This window comes from Canis lupus, chromosome 15 (genome assembly GCF_048164855.1).
Source record: "Canis lupus baileyi chromosome 15, mCanLup2.hap1, whole genome shotgun sequence".
Taxonomy (NCBI): domain Eukaryota; kingdom Metazoa; phylum Chordata; class Mammalia; order Carnivora; family Canidae; genus Canis; species Canis lupus.
Window position 1 is genome coordinate 22699650 of NC_132852.1, and position 26265 is coordinate 22725914.

Genomic DNA, 26265 nt, shown 5'->3' on the forward strand with positions numbered 1-26265 from the left:
TATCAAACACTTTGTCCTTTCCTTTTTTTTTTAATTTTCAGAATCTAAACAAAACACTTTTACTTCTTTGAAGCTCAAAGTACATGATTAAAGAAAACAACAGACCTCCTTGATTCTGTGCAGTGGAACAAAACAGTGATACTCAGGTCCGTGTTTACAGTGAAGGGAGCAGCAGAATTGAGTACTGTGTGAGGGGTTAGTAATTACTGGATGAACCACTGCAGCCCGTACAAGGTAACATACTTGTAAGAAAATGCTATGATGACACAGAATCACTCTGATCTGAGCAATAATAATAGTAGTTGTACTATATATCAAAAAGGAGTAATTGTAAAATATATTTTCCATGTCTCTCTCTTTCTCTCACACTATCCATGAATAAATAATATGACAGTGCTGGGCGCTGGAGTGATATGTAGAGAAATATCTACCAAGAGGAAAGTGATTTTATGAACAATATTACAGTTGATGTAAGATAAAACATTTATGTATATCTTACTATTACTTAAGACAGGATATATAATAATGCATCTGTCTTCATAAACATTATTTGTCAATTCCAAGAGCATCACATTGTTTATTCAAAAGATGTATCATAAAATGATATTCTGTACAATGCTTAACTGAAAGTAATGCATTAGATTATTTTGTAGTTTCTTTACAATAGTGTATAGATCCCACCATGGGAAAACAAAGGACAGATTAAACTGCATATTACATCTAAAATATTTTAACACTTAAGACAACTACTTAGAAATCACTTATTTATATATAGGTCACCATAGCTAATATATTTTTTAAAGATTTTATTTATTCATTAGAGACACACAGAGAGAGAGAGAGAGGCAGAGACATAGGCAGAGGGAGAAGCAGGCTCCATGCAGAGAGCCTGATGTGGGACTCGAACCCGGGTCTCCAGGATCATGCCCTGGACCGAAGGCAGGCGCTAAACCGCTGAGCCACCCAGGGATCCCTATACTTTCAAGAAGAAAGTAAGTCTGGATTTTTATTTTAAACTTCTTAATAAACTGTGTTTCTCAGATACCTACGCTGCTCAAACATAAATTCTGGGCTTAAAAATGTTCCAGAAATGCAAAGCATACTGAGAAAAAATTTAATTATAGGTTTAATCATAAAATTATATAGGAGCTTGATAATTATTATAAAAAGGTCTGTGGCAGGAAGTTTAAGGCCCTCTCTTCATTTCTAACCAATGTTCTTAATGGTAGATTTTTCTCATGTGTTCTTCCCTTGTCTTGCCACAACCTCTTACTTCATAAAAACGAATTATTTTTCTATAACCCCCCTGAAAGGAATAGTCCATCAAAGAATAAAATGTAGTTAACTTGCTTAGAAACAATGCTGGATATTGGTGGAGTTGTAAATCTTGGATACCACTGGAAAAGGCAAAGAGCTTGGAAAAGATACTATTGACAGGTAACTCCTTTTCAACTGTTGATCAAAAGAAGTTTGGAGGTAATTAGAAGGTGTTATATTTCATTGTACAAAACCTATCTGAAAACTATGAGTCCTTGAATGTGTACCTGATTCTTGTAGCATAAGGAACACAGCATTTGCCAATAAAATCTCTGAAGACTGACCACAAACTTTTGTGTCTCCCTGTAGTGTGGACATTACTATGGGGACTACAGCTTCAGTAGACATGAGTCGGAGCACCCCTGACAAGCATTAACAGCTTTCCTTTATATGCAATTCCACAGAAAATCACCCAATTCCATTTTGGAAGAAATCTATTTTTAAGTATTTGTACACCCATGTCCAAGAAACAGAAAAAAGTAAAACAAAAACAAACTGCAACCTTTCTCATATCAGAACATTTCTTTAGAAATTTATGTTTACTAAGGACTTATATATTTCCCATTTTACTTAAATGAATCTTAAGACTAAAGCAAAACTACAAAAATAGCAACCAGACTTACTCCGTCTTTTACCAACATCTCCCTTGGATGTTGCTGCTTCATTTAGAAGAACCATCCCCATGGTGATAGCAGCATCTATAGTAGTTGTCAAGGAAACCGTAGAAATACATGCGAATAAAATCTATTAATTTTTCTGGATCTGAACACAATGTGTTCTGTTCCAGGATGTGAGTAAGTTACAACTGTACACAGAACTAGATATGATTTAACTCTCTCCATCTAACACAAAATTACCATTCTTCATGTATTTGAATATGCCTTAATTTAAATATAAATAACCTGACACTGTGAGATTTTGAAGGTCTAACTCTAAACATTAAGTTTCAGGACTTTCATTTTCTTAGCACATAGGAGTTATATGGATTCCCATAATCAGTTATGCCATTTCACATTATATATGAAGATATGTACTAATTATAGTCACGGGGCAACTTTCATCAGCAATCATAGAAAATCAGAATATATTATTTTTCCCCTCAGGGCTTGTGTGCAAAACTTTTTTTCTTGGCTTCTGTTTCATGTGTTGTTTCATAGATTATCTTGTTTAAATAATATTTATTAAGGTCTGGTATTGTGTCACTTGGAAATTTTTCTTACCAATTATAAGTCTTACAAAAGCAACAAGCACATTATAATAAACCACTCTCACAAATTTAGCAGGATCTTAATTTAGTTAAATTGACATTTTAAGAATGAACACACAAATCTGTACTTAATGTCTGCTTGTGGCAGGATGAATATATATATATTTTAAAGATTTTATTTATTCACGAGAGAGACAGAGAAGCAGAGACACAGGCAGAAGGAGAAGCAGGCTCCCTCCAGGGAGCCTGACACAGGACTAGACCCCAGGACCCCAGGATCGCGACCTGTGCCAAAGGCAGTCGCTTAACCACTGAGCCACCCAGGTGCCCCTGGATGAATATATTCATATCATACTGAAAGATGCCAGAGATTAAGAAAATGATAGGAGCTTTCCCTTTTATAAGAACATTCTTTGCCATGGTATTAAAACATGTTTGACATAGACGAACTCATCAATTCTGGAAACATATTCATTATGTATTCTGCCCAAATAACTAATGGATTTAAAAAAATAAAGATAAAACTAAAATAATTTTAGCCCAGAAATTCCTCAGTTTGTTCACTTTTATTGTCTCCTTTTATTCATATCTACTGCTATATATGTACAATCACCATCAGCAAGCCTGCTGTACAGATATATCCAAGTGTCTTCTATTATTCCAAACAGTGAAAGCTCAAAAAGAATTTTATCTGGATACATCTATACAATTAAGTGAAGGTCAGGGAAAATTCTGCAGAGTAAATACTTCCACTCTATTTTCATAACCATTATATCAAAGTATTGATAATTATAAAATAATTGAGTCTTTCATGACCATATTATCCAACTTCTGGAAAACAATAAATGCCTGACTTCTCCAGTTAGATATTTATGCTTATAATAACCTCTTTCTATAAAAATGGTTTTCAAACTATTCTATTTAGCAATCCCTTATGGAATCCTTCCTGGAGAAAACCAACCAACTAACCAACCTTGATTAGAAGCCTACTGCATAGAAGAGAAAAGCCACTGTGCAATACCAGCCTCTCTCACTCCACATTTTCAAACCAAGACCAATACACATATATACCATATACTACCACTGAACTTTTAGGGGTTGATCATACATAGTTTGAGAACCACTGAAATCTGGGTAATTACTTGAGTTCCTTGACTTTCAGTCATGTCACAATGGCCTGAAAAGGGTAGTGTAAGAGAACAAATATTTCATTTTACCAGTATGGTAGTCTGTGGACTTAAGATTCATTCTTAGAATGTTTTGGACAATCCACCCATATAAATTCCCTTGAGTCTAGAGTCTTAGGACTATGCTTATAATAAAGTGATAGAAAAAAAAAAATAAAAGCTCCTATCGCTCAAACTGTTGCTATGCAGGGCATTTCTATTGCTTAGCTCATTGGAACAAACTACTCTGACTGTATACGTCCTTAATAAGAATTTAAATTAGGCTTCCCTTTCATATTTCTCCAGTTACATCTATCCTAAGTCCAGAAATAACAAAGCTAAAACCACCAAATCAATAAATAGTATAAGTTTATTGGGAGTGTAAGAACAGTTCTTAAACTATGAGTCCCCAAATTCAAGGACTAATATAAAGATCAGGGACATAAAGTTACACAATGGCTTGTAAGTAAAAATGAAGAAACTGCTGACCTTTACAATGATTGGTTATTACGATGGGGATTTCATGACAGCAGGGGATTGGTTACAAGTGATTATCTCTCACACCATTTTTAGGAAGATGACTTAAGCTTCCCTTATGATTATCAGAGTCATTTATAAGAAATACCCAAGTTTCTCTTCTATTCATGAAAAGGTTTAGTCTTGTTTATGTAGCTTTAGTGATTTTGTATGCTCAGGGAATTACGTCTGGTTTCTAAGCTGCATTTCATCTTAACATTTTTTATTATATTCAAGTATAAATTTTAATCTACACATTTAAATACATATATTTGATCTGAAAATTCATACAGAATTCCAGGTTATTTTAACTCTAAAAAATACTTTTTGCCAATATTAAAAATATAAATAACCTTTTAAGATGATTTTATATAGATGTTGTAGGTAAAATAAATACTTATCAATTCCAAGCAACATAGCTTCTGAAATTCCACTAATAAAATCATGGGGAAAATGGCACTATTTCTATTCCTGGGGAAAATAAGTTTTACAAAATTAAATGCTTAAAAATTTTAATAAAAATATAGCCATATGTAAAAATATTTTCAGGATAAAATTTTATACAGACACAAACACCCATGGGCACATAGATATGTGTTATAAACACAACCATATACAGAATCTCAAGAAAAAGTATGTTTTATTAGGCAAAAAATATTAGATATTAACTGTAGTCACATAAGTATAACTTATCCCTATTAAAAGATATACTTTTTTTACTATTTCTTTTACTATTTTTCCTCTGCAAATAGTTAATTACAATGGAAAACTATGTGACCAACATGCTTCTCATTTGAATTGTTTTTGAATTTCACACAAATTCAGTTTGTGACAGAAAATTATAGGATTTTCATAAGCATAAACCACATTTTATTGTTTTATTTTGCTGATGAACAATTTTTTTCCAAATGTTTGCTATTATAAATATTCTTACAGGGATATCTGTTTACATGTATATGTGCAATATTTTCTGTAAGATCTACACTTAGAGATGGAGTTTTTTTACAGGGGGCATAAGTATATTTTTAAGTTTACTAATGTATAATCATATTGTATTTTTCTTTTATTTCACCAACAGTATTGCCAAACTATTGATTTTATCAAACTGATGAGTAAGAATCTGTATTAATAGGCTAAGCATCTTTTCTTGTTTAATCTTTTGTATATTGCTCATTTTTTTGCCCATATTCCTATAAATCTTTTCCCCATATTTGTATTTTTCTTAAGTTAATTTGTAGGATACTTCCTTTTTCTGGACGTGAATTGACTGAAGTGTTGCATTTGGATTCTTCCTTGATGTGTTCTTGTGTATAAGTATCCCTGTATTTAATACTAGTAGCCAACATTTATTTACCCCAACTATGTGCAGGCAACTGAGCTAAGCACTGTACATGGATTCTTCTCATTAAGCTTTGTAATAGTGCTATGAGGTGGGTGCTGTTTTAGTCTTACTTATAAATTGGGATGATGAAACTTATAGAGATTAATAATTGGAGCAACCTGTTAAGTAGTGCTGGAGCCAGAATTCAAACCAAGGCTATTTGAGGCAATGCCCATTTGCTCTTAACTACAATGCAACAGAAGTTCTCTTTTTTTCCTTTTATATATTAAAAAAAACTTAATATGGTTGACATGTTATGTAAATTCAAGGGGTACATGTTAATTTGATAGTTATACATTGTAATTTGATTGCCATTGTATCAATAATTATCACTTCTGTTACATTACATAATTATCCCTTTCTTAAAGGTTGAAATAATTAAGTTCTAAACTCTCGGCAAATTTGATTACAGTACAATATTGTTGTCTATATTCATTTCACTGTGTATTAATTCTTTATGGCTTATTTATCACCCATTGCTAAATTTGTACCCTTAACTCTCTTATTACCCTACTTCCAATCCTGTGGTAACCACCATTTTACTGTTTTGACAAGTTTGGCTTTTTAAAATTCTGTCTAGAAGTGATATCATAATCATAAAATAGTTGTCTTTCTTTGATCTCATTTAGCATATTGTGCTCAAATTCCATCCAGACTGTTGCAAACAGTAAGATGTCCCACTTTTTCATAGCTTAACAATATTTTAACCCATTTATGTACCAACAGACACTTAGGTTGTATCCATGTCTGGCTATTCTAAATATTGCTGCAGTAAAAACAGGGGTGCATGTATCTATCTAACAATGATTTTGGACACATACCCAGAAGTGCAACTGCTGAATTATATGGTAGTTTTATTTTTAATTTGTTTAAGATTTTATTTATTTATTTATTCATTCATTCATTCATTCATTCATTCATTCATGAGAGGTTAGATTCAGAGAGAGAGAGAGAGAGGCAGAGACAGAGGCAGAAGGAGAAGCAGGCTCCATGCAGGGAGCCCAATGCAGGACTCGATCCCGGGTCTCCAGAATCACACCCGGGGCCGAAGGTGGCGCTACACTGCTGAGCCACCCAGGGATCCCCCTATTTTTAAGTTTTTGATGCAACTCCATACTGTTTTTCCATAGCGGCCGCACCAGTTTACATTCCCATCAACAGAACACAAGGGTTCTGTTTTCTCTACAGCCTTGCCAACATTTACTTATCTTTTTGTCACAAATTCTAACAAGACTGAGGTGATATTTCAAGGTGGTTTTGATTTGCATTTTCTTGGTGATTAATGATGCTGAGCATCTTTTAATGTATCTGTTGCCTATTTGCATGTCTTTTTTGGGAAGATGTCTATTTAGTTCCCCTGCCAATTTTTTAATCAGGTTGTTTTTTTGTAATTGACTTGTATGAGTTTTTAATATATTTTGGATATTAACCTCTTATCTAATACTTGGGGGTTTGCAAAAGTTTTCTTGCATTCTGTAGGTTGCCTTTTCATGTTGTTTTTTAAGCTTTGCAGAGCTTTTAAGTTTGGTGTAGTCCCATATGTTGAATTTTTTTCTTTTGTTGTCATGTTTTTGGTAACTTATCCAAAAATTCACTGCCATCAAGACCAGTGTCTATGAGTTTCTTCCCTTTGTTTTCTCCTATGAGTTTTATAGGACCAGATCTTTTATAGGATCAGTCTTGGATTCATTTTAGTTCATTTCTGTGAGTGGCACAAGATAGGTATCCAATTTCATTCTTCTGCATGGGCTTATCCATTTTCTCAATGCTATTTGTTGAAGTGACCATCTTTTCCCCACTGAGTGTTCTTGACTCCCTTGTCAAATATTAGTAGGTTGTATATGCAGGAGTTTAATTTTGGGCTCTCTATTCTATTCCTTTAGTCTCTGTGTCTGTTTTTGTCCCAGTACGATACTGTTTCTATTACTATAGTTTTGAAGAATTGTTTGAGATATGGAAGTGTGATACCTCTGGCTTTGTTCTTTTACCTCAGTATTACTTTAGGTATTTGGGGCTTTTTATGATTCAATACAAATTTTAGGATTGTTTCTCCTATATCTGTGAAGAATGCCTTTATATTTTCATGAGCATTGCATTGAATCCGTAGATGGCTTTTGGGAAGTGGGGATATTTTAACAATATTCTTCAGATCCATGAACAGAAAATGCATTTCCATTTATTTGTGTTTTGATTTCTTTCAGCAAAGTCTTATAGTTTTGTTGTACAGATTTTTTTTCATTTTGTTGGTTAAATTTATTCCTAAGAATTTTTTTTTTGTTCTGTTTTGACATTATCGTAAATTGGAGTGTTTTATTTCTTTTAGAGGTTTCATCATTAGCGTAAAGAAATGCAACGGATTTCTGCAGGTTGAGTTTGTATCCTGCAACTTCACTGGAGTTGTTGACTAGTTCCAACAGTTTTTTGGTTAAGAGTTTGGGATTCTTTCTCTGTCTATATTGATATCAATTTCTGTAAACTCATATCATCTGCAAGTAGCAACAGTATTCCTTCTTTCCAATTTAGATGCCTTCTAGGTCTTTGTCTTGATTGCCCTAGCTAGGAATTCCAGCATAGTTTTGAATAACAGTGGTGAGAGTGGGTATCCTTGTCTTGTTCCTGATCTTAAAGGAAAAGCATTCATTTTTTTTTTCATTGCATACAATGTTAGCTATGGGTTTCTTTTATGGCTTTCATTATATTGAGGTATGTTCTGACTATACCTAATCCACAAAGGATTTTTATCACAACAGGATGTTGTATTTTGTCAAAACTTTTTCTGCATCTATTTAGATATACACGTGATTTTTATCTTTCCTTTTATTGATGTTTTGTATTTATTTATCGATTTTTGTGTTGAACCATCCTTGCATTCTAGGGATAAATCCTACCTGGTTATGGTATATAATTCTTTTTAAGAGTTCTTGAATTTGGTTTATTGAGTTTGTGGACTACTTTTTGTATCTGTAGTTATCAGGGCATATTAGTCCACAGTTTTTTGTTGAGGTGTTCTTACCGAGTTTTAGTATCAGTGTAATACTGCCTCATAAAATGAGTTTGGAAATCTTCCGTACTATTTGGAGGGATTAAGAAGCTTTCATATTGGGATCCCTGGGTGGCGCAGCGGTTTGGCGCCTGCCTTTGGCTCAGGGCGCGATCCTGGAGACCCGGGCTCGAATCCCACGTCGGGCTCCCGGTGCATGGGGCCTGCTTCTCCCTCTGCCTGTGTCTCTGCCTCTCTCTCTCTCTCTCTCTCTCTCTCTGTGACTATCATAAATAAATTAAAAAAACAATTAAAAAAAAGAGAAGCTTTCATATTAATTCTTATTTAAGTGTTAGGTAAAGTTCTCCAGTGAAGCCATTTGGTTCTTGGGTTTTCCATGTTGGGAGGCTTTTGATTACGGATAGAAAATATGAACAACAAAAAAAGAAAACATGAACAGATCAAATATGAATAAAAATATTTTTTTGAATAAAAATATTCTATATCTTCCTGTTTCAATGTTGGCAAATTATGCTTCTAGGACTATATCCATTTCTTCTAAATTACGTAATTTTTTGGCATGTAATTATAGAAGTCTGTTATGATCCTATATATTTCTGAAGTATCAGTTCTAATATCTCCACTTTCATTTCTAATTTTGAGTCTTCTCTTTTTTTCTTGTTTTAACTAAAGGTTTGCCTATTTTTTATCTTTCTTGAAAAATCAGCTCTTAGTCTCATCGATCTATTCTATTGATTTTCTGGTCTTTATTTCTACTATGTACTTTATTTTCTTTCTGTTAAATTTGGGCTTAATTTGTTGTTCTTTGTTTAGTTCTTTGAGGTGTAAAGTTGTTTACCTGAGATTATAATTTCTCAATATATGCATTTACTGCTATACACTTATCTCCCAGAACTGCTTTTACTTTATCTCATAGTTTGGTATGTTTCCAAATTTTTTTGTTCGAAGATATTTTAAAATTTTCCTTTTGATTTCTTTTTGACCCACTGGTTGTTTAGTTTCTCCATATTTGTAGATTTCCTAGATTCCCTCTTACTGATTTATAGTTTCATACCATTGCAGTCAGAAAGGATAGTTGGTATGATTACAGTCTTCTTAAATTTGCTAGTATGTATTGTGGGTCTTGTCAAATGATTTATCTTGGAGAATGTTCCATGTACAGTTGACAAGAGAATGTGTTTTATGCTGTTGAACGGAATGTCCTATATATGTCTGCTATGTCCATTTGTTCTAAAGTATAGTCCAATTCTACCATTTTCTTGTTGATGATTTATCTGGATAGGTCTATACATTACTGACACTGAGTTATTGAAATTCTCTACTCTTATTGCATTGAGTTCTATTTCTCTATTCAGATCTGTTAGTATTTGCTGAATATATTTTGCTGTTCTGATGTTGGGTGCATATATATTTACATTTGTTACATCTACTTGATGTACTTTATCATTATATAATGATCTACTTTGTCTCTTGTTAACATTTTTGGCTTTGAAGTCTATTTTGTTCAATCTCAGTATGGCTAATCCCACTTTCTTTTGGTTTATACTTGCTCAGAATATTCTCTTCCACCTCTTTATATTGAGCCCATGTGTATGTTTAGAGCTGAAATGTCTCCTACAAGCAGCATATATTTGGACCTTGCTTTTTAAAAAAATCTATTGTTAGTCTGCCCCTTCTGATTGGTGGTTTTAATCCATATACACTTATCATGATTAGTGATATATAAGAACTTAATATTGCCATCTTGTCTTTTGTCTTCTGGTTGTTTCTATCTCTAATGTTTCTTTTTCCCTGCTTCTCTCTAAATTTGTGGTTTTCCATGGTGATTTGTTCAGTCTTCCCCCTATATCCTCCTCTATTTCTTTTTTTGTTTCCTGTCTTTATTTTTTTAACTTGTGGTTACCATGAGGCTTAGATAAAACATCTCAGCTAAGCTGCTATCAGCAGGAAAAACAAAACATTCTTTTCTTGATCCACCTATAAAAGTTCTACCCTTTCACTCCTCACCTTTTATATTTCTCATGTCACAAATATCTTTCTATGCTGTGAATTCATGAACAAATTGCAGTAGCTATAATTATTTTTAATGCTCTTTCCTTTAAACTTTATAATTAAGTGACTAACATGTGTAGTATGTTAACTATCCTAATATAAAGTTACAGTTTTTTAATTCCAACTATCACCTTTATCAGAGTTTTTTGAACTTTCATTTTTTTCTGTGTCTCTAATTAGCATCTTTTCATTTCGACTTGAAAAACTCCTTTCAGCATTATTTGCAAGGCATGTCTGGTGGTGTTGAGCTTCTTCAACCTTTATTTCTCATTCATATGTGAGGGATAACTTTACCAGGTAAGTATTCTTGATGGGCAATTTTTATCTTTCAATACCTTGAGTATATCATTCTACTCTCTCAAGGCCTGTAGAGTTTCTGCAGAGAAATCTATTGATAGCTTAGTGGAGGTTCCTTTCTAGATTACTTTCCTTTTTTTCCCTGGCTGTCTTTAAGATTATTCCTTTATAATTGATTTTTAACAGTTTCTTATAGATATTTTGGCATTGTGATAAGGTGTTCCCTTATTTTTCCCCCAGGTTTGGGAAGTTCTTAGCTATTACTACCTTAAATAAACTCTGTCCCCTTCTCTCTCCGGTATGCCATTTTTCTGATGTTTGTCTGACAGAATAACAACTCTTTAGGGTTTCTTAATTTAAAAAAAATTAGTTCTCTCTTCTTCTGAGTCATTTCTAAATTCCTGTCTCCCAGCGTGCTTATTCTTTCTTCCATCTGATGTGCCCTATTTTCTATGCTTTCTAATGTATTCATTACCTCATTTATTAAGTTCCCCAGCTCCAAAATTTCTCTCATTTTTTTTTTATAATTTAAATATCTCTGGTAAAGAATGCCTCCTCTTCATTAATTTTATTCTTGAGTTCATTGAATTAGCTAAGTTTTCTTGTAGCTAATTCAATTTCTTCATTTTTTATGAAGAAATTTTGAATATTTTATCAGTTAAATTACAGTATTCCATGTCTTGAAGTTCAGTTGCTGGAGTATTATTCTTTTTGCGATACCATATTATTGTGATTTTTCATAATGAAAAATGAAAAACGTGCTTCTGCTGTCCCATTTGAAACAGTACACACCTTTCTTGTGTACTTCATTACAATACAGCAGGCTGGCAATTAGAAAGCTTTATCCTGTTTTCCAGAAGGTGGTGCTATAGCACAAGTTTTGGGGCTTTCTTTTGCTGGCTTTTTCTGCTACCCTTAGGAGCAGGCCAGTAAAAAGAACCAGGATTTAAAAACAAACAAAACAAAACAAAACAAAAACTGGTGGCAGAGTGGGGGTAGGTGTGGGCTGAGCATCTGAAGCTTTGGGAGTGTCCTTGGGCCAATAAGAGGATTCTCCAGTGGGGAAATCCCAGAGGTCCATGGGCTGACCTGCTCAAACACTGGAGACCTCTAGCAGGAAACACTTTTCTTTCAAGACGCTTTGATGTTCTTGTCTGCTCTTTTCCTTTATTCTTCCTCCTCCGAGGCATGAGGTGCCCCCTCAGAGAGCTGGGTGTTGCTGTTCCCTACAGCCTGTACTGCCAGGTCATCTGTCCCTCACCACTTTCCTTTTCTACCTCTTCTGTCAGAGGTGTAGCTGCTGCTGCCCACCACCCTTCAAGCCTAGTAGGTGCAGTGTTGCCCTGGGGCAGATGGGTGTGTTTCCTCTTTTCTCTGCTTCCAAACTTGTCTCTGTCCTATTCAGACAGTTTCTCCCATCAGGCTGGCTGGATCCCCAAAATACTTCATCTCTGGTCCCTGTACCTTTTTTCATTCTCCACATTACCTTTCCTAATGGCAGCCAGTGTGTATGGGGCAAGCTCACAAACTCCTTTGGATCTAGCCCTCTGACATCCTATTCACCCACTAAAGAAGGTACAGAGGAGTGTCGTGGTGTATTGAGCAGAGGTACTTTTGTTTGGTTACATATATCCAATTAATTGTAAGTCAAAAAGACAAAAGGAACAACTCCCATTGCCATGATGCTGATGTCATTCTTTTAAAAATTGCTTTGCAGGTTGCTGTCTTAATGTGGTAATTTATCTTTCCCTGTGAATTTTGGTGGTGGTTTCTTGCTTATGAAATTCCTACCCTTAAATCTTATTCTTTTTCTTAATATCTTTTTCAAGTAATGTCACTCTTCTGTTCAGAACAATTTAAAAGCTTTCCATATCACTCTGAATAAATAAGACTTCAAAATGGCCTCTAAGCCATACATAATTTGCACCCTGATCCACAGCCTATATTTGTCTGCCCTTGTTTGATCTTATTCTCGTCCTACTAGCTATTTTTCCAACAAGACAGGAATCTCTCTGCCTTGGCATCTTTGTACTTGATATTACAAAGCAGATATTCCCTGCTTAATACTCTTTTCCCAAATATCCACATAATTCACTTCTCTTTCAGTTTCTGCTCAAATGACATCAGAAAAGCCTCCTCAAATCTATTCCTTTTCCTTTTCAAACCATTGTTTTGAAAGAGATTTCACATTTTTTTTTAATTACTGTCTTTCTCTTGCCACTACAATGTTAGCCCCTAAAAAGACAGGAAATTCTTGTTCATCATCTCACCCACTGCCATAAGACTCTTTGACATGGATTCCTTCTTCAGTTTCCAAATAAGGAAAATAAAGCCCAGAGAAGTCTGAATAACTTATGCAAAGCCATAAAACTAAGTAAGTGACAGCTGCCAATCAAAAAAGCATAAAAGAAATGAGGGAGGATATTACAGGGTTAGATTAAAATGATGACAGAAGAGTATAAGAACTGGAATTCCATGCAGGGAAATATAATAAAGTAAACAGCAACTATCTTGAGGTAATAAGGTTGTGGATATTTACTTTCTTTACTTACCACATCCTACAGAGCAGTAGTTTGTAAATTTTATGTAAAGGCATAGAAAGTACAGTTGACCTTGAAAAACACAGGTTTGAACTGCTGGAGTCCACTTGTATGCAATTTTTTTCTGTTACTGTAGTACAGTATTATGTACTTTCTCTTTGATTTTCTTAAATTTTCTCTAGCTTTATTTGTAAGAATACAGTATATAATATATACAGCATTACAAAATATGTATTGATTATTTATATTATCAGTAGGACTTCCAGTCAGTAGTAGGCTATTAATACATTTTTAAGGAGTAAAAAGCATTATGTGGGTTTTCAACTGTGTGTGGGGGATTCAGAACCCCTAACACATTGTTCAAAGTTCATCTATAAATACTTTGGTCTGTGCAAGCTGTTGGATGTATGGCTACTACTCTGCTGTGGTAGTGCAAGGTGATCATAGACAATAAGGAAACAAGTAGTTGTGCCTATGTTCCAATACAACTCTATTTACCAAAATAGTAGACAGATTAGATTTAGCACTCATTGGTCCTAGTCTGTCAACCGTTGTTACAGAGGATCCAAGGCAGTGCCTAAGGCACTAAAACTGTTATATCTGAGAGGAAGTTTTACTGTAAATTGTTATATCTTAGAGGAAGTTACACTATAAACTGTTACATCTGAGAGGAAGAGAGTTTTATTTATTTGAAAATAATGCAAGAACTTAGTAAATGCAGTGCATACAACTCCAAAGTAGGCTTTTAAAGCAAATGAATGACTAGTTCTATGGTTGTGTATAAACCCTAGGTAAAGTACTCTATTTGAAGGCAGTAGGGCCAAGAAAGAAATGTGATTTTATCCTCAGAATGTTTCCTGCAAACTTGAGTTTTCTAGGCTTTACCAAAATATAAGCTGTGAAACTACTTTAAACTTGATAGTTGTAATTAAGATGTATGAATTAAAGTGGCTTTAAACTAGCCAACTTTCCTTCTCTTTTATTTAAAGATCCTTTTTAAGTTTCAAGGCCTTGAGTGTTGAGAATTATCATTTAACTTATTTAACTGAAATTCTAACGTATCAATGAAAAGGTTTTGGTTAAAAAAGAGCCTACATAATACTTACCATTTGGAAAAAGTTGCATTTGTAACATAATTTTTAGGTGAAGCATTAATTTTTAGAAAGAGGTAAAAACTAGATGATCATCTGTCAGATCTGATTTATAGAGCTTACTTCACTGAGTAGAGGACTGAATGACTAATGAATGCCTCTACAAATCTGAGAATCTCTATGTCTAACTCTGGGATAACAGCTGATTTTCTACCATTAAACTGTGAGCATAGCCATTCTGGCTGTGTAACTGAAGAGTCCCAGCATTAGAATAAAAGATGGAACTATACAGTAGATGAGCTACGTTTCTGAGACTTTTCTATTGTTCTGAGTTTGCTAATGCCTATGCCTACACACATACACACCTCTAGTCTACTTCATGTATTACTTTCACATTTGTATTGAGTAATGTCACAGAAGAATATACTTACTACTGTGCACACTTTTCTCTGCTGAATCTGTCAATCACCTATTACTGCTTATAAAGTCAAAATATTGACATAAACCCACATAAAATAGAAGTTGCTATTTGTATAAATTATATACAATACCCAGAGGCACTGAGCATCTTACTGAACTAGTAACAAATATATTTGCACTATATTATAATCCATTCTCAGTTGTACATGATGTTAAGTTTACTGTTGCTCCTAGGAAGAGAACGAAGATTGTCAATTTAAAGATAAATGAGAACAGATGTGAAAAAAAAGCATATTATAGAAGACTTACAGAGATCTAAATTAAAAATTATCTTCAATTTACATCCATCATTAATTTTTGTATGTAGTATGGCTTTCCTTGGATATAACATACTAAAACATTTGCTCTCTATCACAGATTGAAAACAGATGCAAAGTAAAATAATATTCATTCATAAGAAATGGAAAACAAATGTATTTCTCATAAGAAAAGCAAATGTGATCATTACAAGGATTTATATGTATATTTAAATATTTTAAAATTATTGCTAGTGTATGCTTTGCCTTTTAAATTAGCACTTTTACTTCCAAGAGATGTTTATCTCCTGTCATCATCTTGAGGCCCTATAACTTGAAGGATATGGAAACTAAGCAACATATCAGAGTTTAAAAAGTCAGTCCTAAAACTCATGTATCCTGTATCCACTAGCACATGTATCTTTTTCGTAGCAAGATACGGTAATATTTTCATTATCTATCCAAAGTAACCTTTCATCAATCTTCTCTTAAGCATTTGTGAATATTCACTCTCATTTTATGTTTTTGTACCTGGCAGACCTTCTACTAGAATATTCTCATTCATCCTCTGTCTGGAAAACTCCTTTTTTTTTTCCATTTTATCAAAACCAGCTGAAAAGTCAGTGCAAGTTCTCTAGGTATTAAGTTGTTCTTCCTCCTTTTGAGCTTCCAAGTACTGATTATAACATCTGTCATGCTGAATTACAATTATTTTTCTATCATTCTGCCTTCAAATATCTTACTTTTGCATGAAAAATAAATAACAATGAATTTTTACTGGGAAAAATAAAAGGATTATGTAAGTTATTCTTAGTTCACATATTCCATATTAAAATGTCATGATATTTCTTATTCCTTTTTTATATAGTTTTCTCTCATGAAATACTTAAGACTTTTTTTTTCTTTTCCTAATCAAAGTACTGAGAAAATAAAACACTACTAATAGGGAGAAAAATCTTATTTTTAGTGAATACGAATCTATAACCTATGACATCAAATGACTCCATCTGTTCTTAGATTTTTTTCAACAAAATTTTGCACATAGCAATTGCATTTAATGATTTGGCTTACTAAATCAGAAGGAGAAAATAAAAAAGCAGGCATATTCTCTCCAGATAAATAAAAAGTGACCATCTGGAATTTACAGGGTTTTTTTTTTTTTTTTTTGTATAAAAAATACACATGCAAATTACAAAACAAAAATACATGCTAAGTTTAAAAATAAGTCAAAGTAAAACCAGAAATTAATTACTTTTAACTTTCACCAATAAGTTTAATAAGTCAACCATTTTAAAAGATATTCTCTTTTATAGTTATCTATAAAACAAACCAGGAGAATAAAGCAACAAGTAATTATTGGTAGCACAAAGGGAAAATAAGTCCTTTTAATTCTGTTAGGTATCACTGTTAAAAATCTATATGGAAGACTTCATACTGTTTGTGAAATTTCTTTGCATCCTAAATCTCAGCTTGATGTCAATGAGCCATGAAATGAAACCTTGGAGAATTCCTGCCATACAATGATGGTCTCAACATAGCTTTTTGCCAGATACCCGTGTTTAATAGACTAGCTGCTTTGAATAAGTACAGTGCTAAGGTGCTATTTCATGGATTGAAATAGAATAGAAAAGAAAAGCCTACGATAAAGAAGAGCTAAAATGCTACCCATGATAGTTTGTTTCCTATCAATGTGCTTCAACACAAATGTATAAATACATTTATATAATGTAGAGATAACAGTAAAGATGGCCTTCCTTTAATTTCCAATAAGGAGAAGGAGATGTTCCAATACAAAGATTTGGAAATATTTCATTTTCTTACCCAAGGCCCCTCTGATTGCAGAAAGTATTAATCTCTTACCATGTTAAAGTAGAAAAGAGAAGCCTGGTACAAAACCTGAGAATTTTAATTCAGATATAGATATTTCCAATTGTAATCTATGAGACAAACTACAGCAAAAACATACTCATACTAGTAGCTTCTTAATAAAGGATACAGATAATTAACTGCATGCAAGCAAGAAATGGTCTATAGATATGCACACTTCCACATATGCACACAGTATGTGTAAAGGGTGGAAGAAATACAAATGTAGAACTGATGGGAATATGGGAAAAACAGCCAAAACAACCTGTAGTGAGTATACGATGCTTTTTCTGTGCTCATTTACTTCACACAGAAATGCCATGGTTACTTCGCTAATCCTCATTTTAAAAATGAGGAAGTTTGTGAGGTTCTTGAGAATTGAAAGTGCTTTAAGCACCCATACCCCTTTCCTCCACTATAATTAATAGAAGACTCAGTGTATACCAACACCTGATGTACTGTCCAGAACATATTATGCAAATAAAATAGATTACTTAAAAAACTGAAAGTAGCAAATATATGTTTACTAGTGAATTAAAAACTGTATTGTTAGGACATAAGGTAGAGAAAAATAAAAACCTTAAGGATATTAAAGATAGTCATTTCCTCCCAGATTAAAAATAAAAACTTTAAGATGGCATGACTGACATTTATTCATGAAATCTTAGAATATAGACCATAATAACATATTTAAAACTTAACCAACAGACCATGAAAAAGAAAAGTGAATTCTAATCCTAGTTCTTCCTCCAGCCTAAAGTAAGTTAATTAAATTTTGTGGGTTTTAGTTTTCCTACCAATAAAGTGAGGTTTGGCCCTAGACGGGTTCTAAGATACCTTAAAGGTTTAAATAGCTCTGATTATGTAAAATACCAAAAATTTGGTCTAGATTACTTCAGTTGAATATGAATCTTAATAACCAGGAGAGTAATCAAATTTTATAAATGATACCATAAGCATACTTTAAATCCTGATGATGACTCAATATGTTCAACATTATAAACTGAACCTTCAAATATTTTTCAAGACACACAAACATCTGTGTTCCCCCCAAGATAGTTGTTTACCAAAAAGTAACTTTATTTCATTCTCAGAGTATTATTTTGTATTTAATTAGACACTTTAACCTTACCTCTTTCCTATTCTATCCTGTCTTCTTTATCACCAAACCATAAATTGTAATCCATTAATTCATCCTCTTCTGACTTACCATAATGTTTAAGGGAACTAGTACAAGTTTTTTAAAAATCCTGCTTTTTATATTTTCGGACACTTTCTTCTCTCTGTTAGAATTTTTACAGGGTAAGACCACACAAAACTCAACAGAAAGATGTTAGCCAAAGACAACCAATGTAGAACAAAAGATATACTTTGCAGTTCAACAGTAAAAAAAAAAAGAAAAAAGAAAATTATAGTTTGTTAATGACTCAATAAAAATTATGTAATAGGAAATAATTAGCATAGGAACTAGAAAGTTAGTAACATAGTAAAGTTTAAAATTTAATGTCTTTTAAAATCTTGATATTTATTGTCATGAAAAAAAAGTCAATTTGATAGCATGCAACTTTTGTTCTTTTTAATCCATCAGTATTTTAAAGGATACTTAGTACCAGAATGATGTGGGACTCTGCCACGAATTGAGCCTGGCTGCTTCCGTGAATGTAGCTCTATAAAAGAAGACAAAAAAAGCAAAAAATTACAATCTAGGGAAAAACAGATCTTTTGTTGTAGGTTTTTCTTTTTCTTTTTTTTATACTTTTAATTTTATACCATGAACGGAAAAAACAGAATAATCTAAGCTCCCATTTATAATTCTTTTGAATAAAACAGTTAACTGGAAATAACAAATGAATATAGCAGTTGATATTACTGTAATTTGTAGAAAGCAACTTAACATCAAAAGTAAATTTCATATAACTTGTTAAAAGGTTTAACCACAGGGGCACCTGGGTGGCTCAGTGGTTGAGCATCTGCCTTCAGCTCAGATCATGATCCCGGAGTCCTGGGATCAAGTTCTGCATCAGGCTCCGTGCACGGAGCCTGCTTCTCCCTCTGCCTATGTCTCTGCCTCTCTCTCTGGGTCTCTCATGAATAAATAATAAAATCTTACAAAAAAAAAAAAATAAAGGTTTACCACAACATAAGCATACAATGTAATGATTATTCCACAGTTACTGTAAGATACAAATTAGAGCAAATAAGTTTATCTTTAAGGAAAAAAAAATTACCTATCAAATATTAAATTGTTATTTTCCACAGTATCAGAGTTTTAAAACAAGAAGATCGCTTTAAAAATGTATTTAATCCATTAGAGCATTTAAATTGGTCTTTTTCAAAAAAAATTAAAACTGCTTTAACACACTGAGAAATGTAGAGTTTCTCATTTCTCAAGTACTATTAATAGTTGACACCAATCAATTACAGAAAACATGACACAAATCTCCATCTAGTATATTCCACTAATTTTTTTTTTGTCATTTCTGCTGTTAATCTCTTATGAAAATTAACTGCTATGCAGTTGCTTTAAATACAAATCCTTTTCTAGGTTTTCTGATTAACAAAAAAAAGTGGAGAAAAAATAACTAATATAAATCAGTGTCCTCAATTTTACACCACATTTGAAGCATACTTATCATTTGAGAGGACTACTTTGGTCCTCTCAAAATCTTTTGTTTTTATTTTTGACAATAAATACAGATGAAAGCATATATAAGAGTATACTCTTAGGAGGAGGAACTAGGAGTCAGAAAATTATTCCTTCTTGGCCTTAATCTTGAACAGGTCAACAAATTTCTTAGAAATTCAATATCCCTTCATCTATAAAATCAGAAACAGAATTAGATGATTTCTGCGATCTTTTTGAAGTACATGAAGGCTTCTGTGTTTTGTCACAAATGGTGTTTTGGTATTTTCATTAAAGGCTGGTTTTTCTATTCTGACCTAAACAGTCTTTATTTCCATCTCTAATATCAGTAATTCATAGGGCAGCTGCCTTATTCAAAGGTATTTTGAGGTGTTCTTTAAGCCCAGCTTCAAGCAAACTGACTAAAAACAAGAATCATTTCTGGTTGACTCCATTACAGCTCCCGAGGAAGCCTATTACATTAAGTGTTTTCTTCTAACTCTAACCATTTAAATTAACTTATATAAACATAAAAATAGCTTTGAAAATCATACCTTAGCTGCCAGCTAATCATTTAAGGTTTTTAACATTACTAATGAATGATAATAGTGAAATGATGAAAAAAAAAAAAAACACAGAAAAACAAATAGAAACACCATAAGCTATGTTTGGCATCACTTCAAGTCTGATTAGAAACTAAGACCTCCAAAACTAAGAAAGTCTTTACCATTCTAATAAATGTAAAGTAAATAAAGTGAATATTCACATAACTAAAAATTCAAATTTAACAATACTGGATAATATGTTCAGATATATAGAACAAATGCAAGGTAGCTTGCCTGTGTCGGAATAATAAATTTAGAGAAACAAGATCATGAGATTGTCTAGATGAGTGGTTTCAAAATATTTGTGTTTAATTTTTTAATTTTTTAAAGATTTTATTTATTTGACAAGAGAGAAGTATGCATGTGCATAAGCAGGGGGAACCAGCAGAGGGAGAAAGAGAAGTAGGCTTTCTGCTGAGCAGGGAGCCCAATGTAGGGCTCAACCCCACGGCCCTGGGATCATGACCTGAGCAGACATTTTTCTGACTGAGCCACCCAGGCGCCCCAAAACATTTGTGTTTAAATAAAAATTTTCTCTGGTGAATATCATCAGTAGTCTTTTATGTTTCAAATCCTATGTTCTTATTTCAGCCTTACTTTACCTGAAGAATCTGCTACATGTGATCACTCTCCTGTTTTGGTAATATTTTATTGACCTCTAGGATGCCAGCCCCCCTTTTTTAGAAAAATTGAGGTATAATTGAGACACACAATGTTCTATTAGTAACAGGTACACAACACTAATAATGACAATTCTGTACATACTCAAAGTTCACCAAGTAAGTGTAGTCACCATCTATCACCATACAATATTAATACAATATTATTGACTATACTGCCCATGATGTGCTGCTTTTCATCTCCATGAGTTATTTTATACCTGAAAGTTTGTACCCCTTAATTCCCTTATCTATTTCATCCATCTCCTTCCTCACCTCAATCTGGCAACCACCAGTTTCTCCTCTATATTTAGGAGTCTGTTTCTGGTTTTTGATTCCACATATGTGGAGTCATGACATATTTATCTTCCCTGATTTACTGCAATTAGCAGAATACCCTGCAGGTCCATCCATATAGCTACGCATGGCAAAAATCTCATTATTTTTTATGGCTGAGTAATAGTCCACTGTGTGTGCCTGTGTACAGACAACACAGCCACTTTTTTTTTTTCCTTTTTCAAATAGGAATACATTTTCATTTCAACTGTTTTTATTGTAGTAAAAAGCATGAAATGTAAAATTTACCATCTTAACCTTTTTTACCCCTCGTTATGGTAAGGCTATTCTTAATCCAATTCATCAATTTCACCTATCCTCCCACCCATTTCACCTCTAATAACCATTTACAGAGTCTGTTCTCCATTGTTAAGTCTTTTGGTTTGTCTCTTTTTTCCTTTGTCCCTTTGTTTTGTTTCTTAAATTCCACATGAGTGAAATCATAGGGTATTTGTCTTTCTCTGATGGGCTTATTTCACCTAGCATTATATACTATGTCCATCCATGTTGTCACAAATGACAAGATTTCATTCATTTTATCAATGAGTAATATTCCATTGTGTATATATACCACCTTTATCATTTCATTTTTTGATGGGCACATGACCTGCTTCCATAATTTGGCTATTATAAATAATGATGCAATAAATCTAGAGGTGCATACATTTTTTTTTTTTTTCAAATTTATGTTTCTGTTGGCCATCTGGTAGTGTTCTTTGGAGAAATGTCTGTTCAGGTCTTCTTTTTAATGGGATTGTTTTTTGGGGTGCTGAGATGTGTAAGTTCTTTATATATATTTTTCTTTATATATTTATATTGGATACTCATCCTTTTTTGAATGTATCATTTGCAGTAGCTTCTCCCACTCACTAGGTTGTGTTTTAGTTTTGTTGATTGTTCCCTTTGCTTGCAGAAGCTTTTTATTTCAATGAAGTCCCAATAGTTTGGTCTTGCTTTTGTTTCCCTTACCCTAGGAGACATATCTAGAAGAATGTTGCTATGGCTGATGTCAGAGAAATTACTGCCTGTGCTCTCCTCTGGAACTTCTAATTTTAGCTCAAGTCATGATCTCAGGGTGGTGCATGCTCAGCAGGGAGTCTCCCTCTGCCCTTCCCTTGGCTTGCACTCTCTCCATCTAAGATAAATAAATTTATCTTTAAAAAATTATGCCCAAGGATAAGGGCTAAGATGTATTGTCTGGTCTAAGCAGTCACCATCTCTTGCTTGGATCATTGCAATATCCTTCTTTTTTTCTCTCTGCCTCTGCCCTATTGTCTATTGGCCAGCCAGATTAATCCTGCTAAAACTAATGAGAATTTATCATTACCCTACTCAGAAATCTTCAATTCTTAAATGTGTGAGAACAATATTATATGATGTAATCTATTTTCTGCTTCTAATCACAATTCCAAAGAATCTACATATCTCTACCTAATTAAAACATACAGCTACAAAAAGAAATCTAAAGTTGGTCTTTAGAAACTTACTTTACTATATCTGATCTATAATACTCGTAGGCTTACTTCTTATATACATGAAGCAATACAGAGTAAAGGCTTGGAGATAGTCGAGTCTGCTAACTTGCTAGCTGTGTTATCCTGAACAAATTAAATTATTTAACCTTACATCTTTAATAGGAATAGGAAGATATTACTCAAAATATTGTCTTAAAAAGTAAGTCAGATAATGTCATTGTAAGTAATAAGCATAGCATCTGGCTTTCTTTGTAGTACATAATAAAAAATAATCAAGGACAAATCATTTCAAACTTTCTATTCCAAACCATTTGTATCTTTTAAACATTAGACAAAGATACTTAAATACCATTCAGAAATTATTGTTTACACAGGTGAATTTAGTGTGTTGAAGTGTAATTTTAAAAGATGATATTCAGAAACCTGTACTAACATTTGACTTCTATCCATCTCTTTAGTCACTGAAATCACTTCAAGACCAGATACCCTGAAAGACTTCAGGATTTAATGAAGTAGAATTCATTTGATAAATTTTTAGTGTGCAATTTTTATGTACCAGGTATAAATTTAGGAAATGGGGACCCAGTATAACAAAACAGAAAACAACCAAAACGCCCTAAAAACTATGTTTTTATGACTTACAGAAACTGTGAGACCATTATTTGTCTACCAAAGTAAACAGAGAGATTATTAGAGCACACTAAGAGCCATAAGAGCAAGCACACGAATACAAACACAAATAAACATTCCAAAGGTCTTAAGCACTGATCTTAGAAAGAGTTATCTTTCATTTACAGAGCCACCCAAAGCAATGTCTTAATCCAATTAAAAATGAACTAAGGTGCTTGATTTTTAATCTGGTCTTAAAGTATTGTATTTATCCACACACTTTCAAAATCCTCTGAAAGAAACATCAAGTAATAAATTCTTTTGTAGCTTTAGCATGATTAGTATCCTTTTCCTCTCTGATTTTTACTAATTCTGATGAAGGAAATATTAGTAACTAATGGTAATTTCATCCTAAGTATATATTAAACTTGTATTTATAAGCACAGCACATTTATAGAATGATGACTGGACAAGAAGAAAATCTGTATGGTCTCAGACACTCGATACATATCTATTTCTTTCATGGAGATGAAATGTTTTAACAAACAATAAATATAAATATTCTTCACTTGACCAGTCCATCAAACACTTATTCATAGAGCATATAAGTAAAAATTAAACACTTGCTCATAAAAATTATTTTACCAGGAAGTTCATTATCATAGTATCACCTAAAGGACAATTTTATTTAGAAGAAAAATTAGAGGAACTGAATTTTGCATAGCATAAGTAAATAATATATGTGAATAACACTCTTCTCTCAATTTCAAGTAATAAAAATTAGTATGTTTTGTTTAATATAATAGTTCTAATACCTATTCTATACGAATATCAGAAAAAGAGAAATAAATATAATATAGGTCACTAAATGAAAGGAACCTGACTCCATTTAACTTAATCCTAAATTCTTGGGAAAATAGTATCTTTCTGCTCTGTTTTCTCAATATTGTTTTAAAATTGTGTTGGTACTGAGTAATCATTAAGGGGTCCTTTTATACACTTAAATATTCTGAAAACAACTAGTGTGGACTAACAATTTATTGTCTGAGAAGGAAGCTATTGTAATGAAAAGTCCACTGAACTTAGAGTCAGGAGTTTTGGTTTCTAGTGTTTAGCCATTCAATTTAAGAAACTAGTCATTAATCTCAGTCAATTCAATCATTTGGATCTCAGTTTCCTAAATCTGAAGAAGAAAGACACTGAATTGATTAAATCAAGATAGTACAGTAGTTTATAAAATACATTTCAATCCAAATGCCTGTGTTGGAATCTCTATCCTGGATCTGCCACAAGTGTGACCTTGAGCAAAATTACTCTAAGCCTCAAATTGTTCAACTGGAAACAATTATTTCCAGTTGAAAAAAAAAATGTGTTTCCAGTTGAAAAAAAAACAAAATGTGAGAAGTGAATTAGCTAATACATGTGAAATACTCAGTATCAGCCTAAAACCCAATAAGTAGTCATTAAAGTGTTATCATTATTACCATTAGTTATCTAAAATTCAAATGAATTTTAACATTTTACTCTGAGTTATGTGACTCACAGAAGAATACAATTAATAGTAGATTATATCTGGGTTAAATATTTTCCTGTCAGTGAATAATTATTTTTTAAACATCTAAGATGCTATTAAAATTACCTACCTTGGAGCAAACCAACCAACCTGTTTGATGAACCTGGACAAAGACTGTTGCAGTTTAATGGGCTTTGGAGCAAAACCAAGTATTAATATAAGCAGAATACAAAAAGTTGTTCACTTAATGTATAGAAGCCAGGAAATAACTCTTTTGAAGACAATAATGCACAGGATTCAATTTCCTTAATTCATTGATAAAATGTATATTGGTATCTACTGTTTGATGAACCTGGACAAAGACTGTTGCAGTTTAATGGGCTTTGGAGCAAAACCAAATATTAATATAAGCAGAATACAAAAAGTTGTTCACTTAATGTATAGAAGCCAGGAAATAACTCTTTTGAAGACAATAATGCACAGGATTCAATTTCCTTAATTCATTGATAAAATATATATTGGTATCTATCTGCTTTGGCATAAGTTCCTTGTTGGGAAAAAAGTACAAAAAATTGTACTTAAACCAATCCCATATAGATATAAGTGGTTTTGAATTAAGATCGTTTTTAAAAATGTATCTATTTTTAAATAAGAATTGTTTATGGCACCAAGAAAATGGCAAATGTATGAAGTGAAGATTGGACATTGTTGGGTGTCAACCCAAATGGCAATCTATCTCCGTTCAAGGTCAAATCCACGAAAGTGCTTTTGGTCCCATCTTTAATTTTAAAATACATGATTGTATAATGAAACAAGAACTTGTCAAGTGCCAGAAGAAACACTGCTGGGATTATCTTTCAGCATCTATATGATTTTTTTCTGTCCAATTTTTTCACGCAGTTTGATTCAAATAACATGTAAATTTCCTTTCTGTCTGCTTATTTTCCCCCTTCTTGTACATATTGTGAAAAACTACCTACATGAATCCTTTTAGCCTTTTTCAGTCCCTTACTCTCAAGTACAAGAATTCTAAGTGTAAACTTAGAATTTAAGACAATCTTTTAAGCGATAATAATTCTTACTCTGTAAAAGAAGGATTGCATTAGCAAGGAAAGGAAACGCAATTTATTATCAACATAAAAAAAGCAGGATGAAAATATTGTATTTTCTTTGACAGCACTTCCAAGAAATCAAAAGAATTGATTGCCTCAGTACTCTTAAATGTTTGTCTTTGAAATTAATCTTGGCTATTTAAGAGGTGCCAGTAGACGAACCACTGCTTTCCTGATCAAAGC

General features: G+C 32.9%; 1 protein-coding gene across 4 annotated transcripts in view; it reads right to left on the reverse strand.

The window, feature by feature from the left end:
* Positions 1 to 26265, reverse strand: part of TUSC3 (tumor suppressor candidate 3) — a 225258-nt gene that overhangs the window by 12612 nt on the left and 186381 nt on the right. For all 4 annotated transcript variants that reach the window (XR_012007555.1, XM_072776214.1, XM_072776213.1 and 1 more), the window contains exons 7-8: positions 18754 to 18817; positions 1941 to 2015 (exon numbers count right to left, since the gene is read on the reverse strand). Coding sequence is in view for 3 of the 4 variants with exons in the window: in XM_072776214.1 (XP_072632315.1) it covers positions 1941 to 2015; positions 18754 to 18817 (139 nt within the window). In the remaining variant the exon portion in view is untranslated. The remainder of the gene's footprint in view (positions 1 to 1940; positions 2016 to 18753; positions 18818 to 26265) is intronic.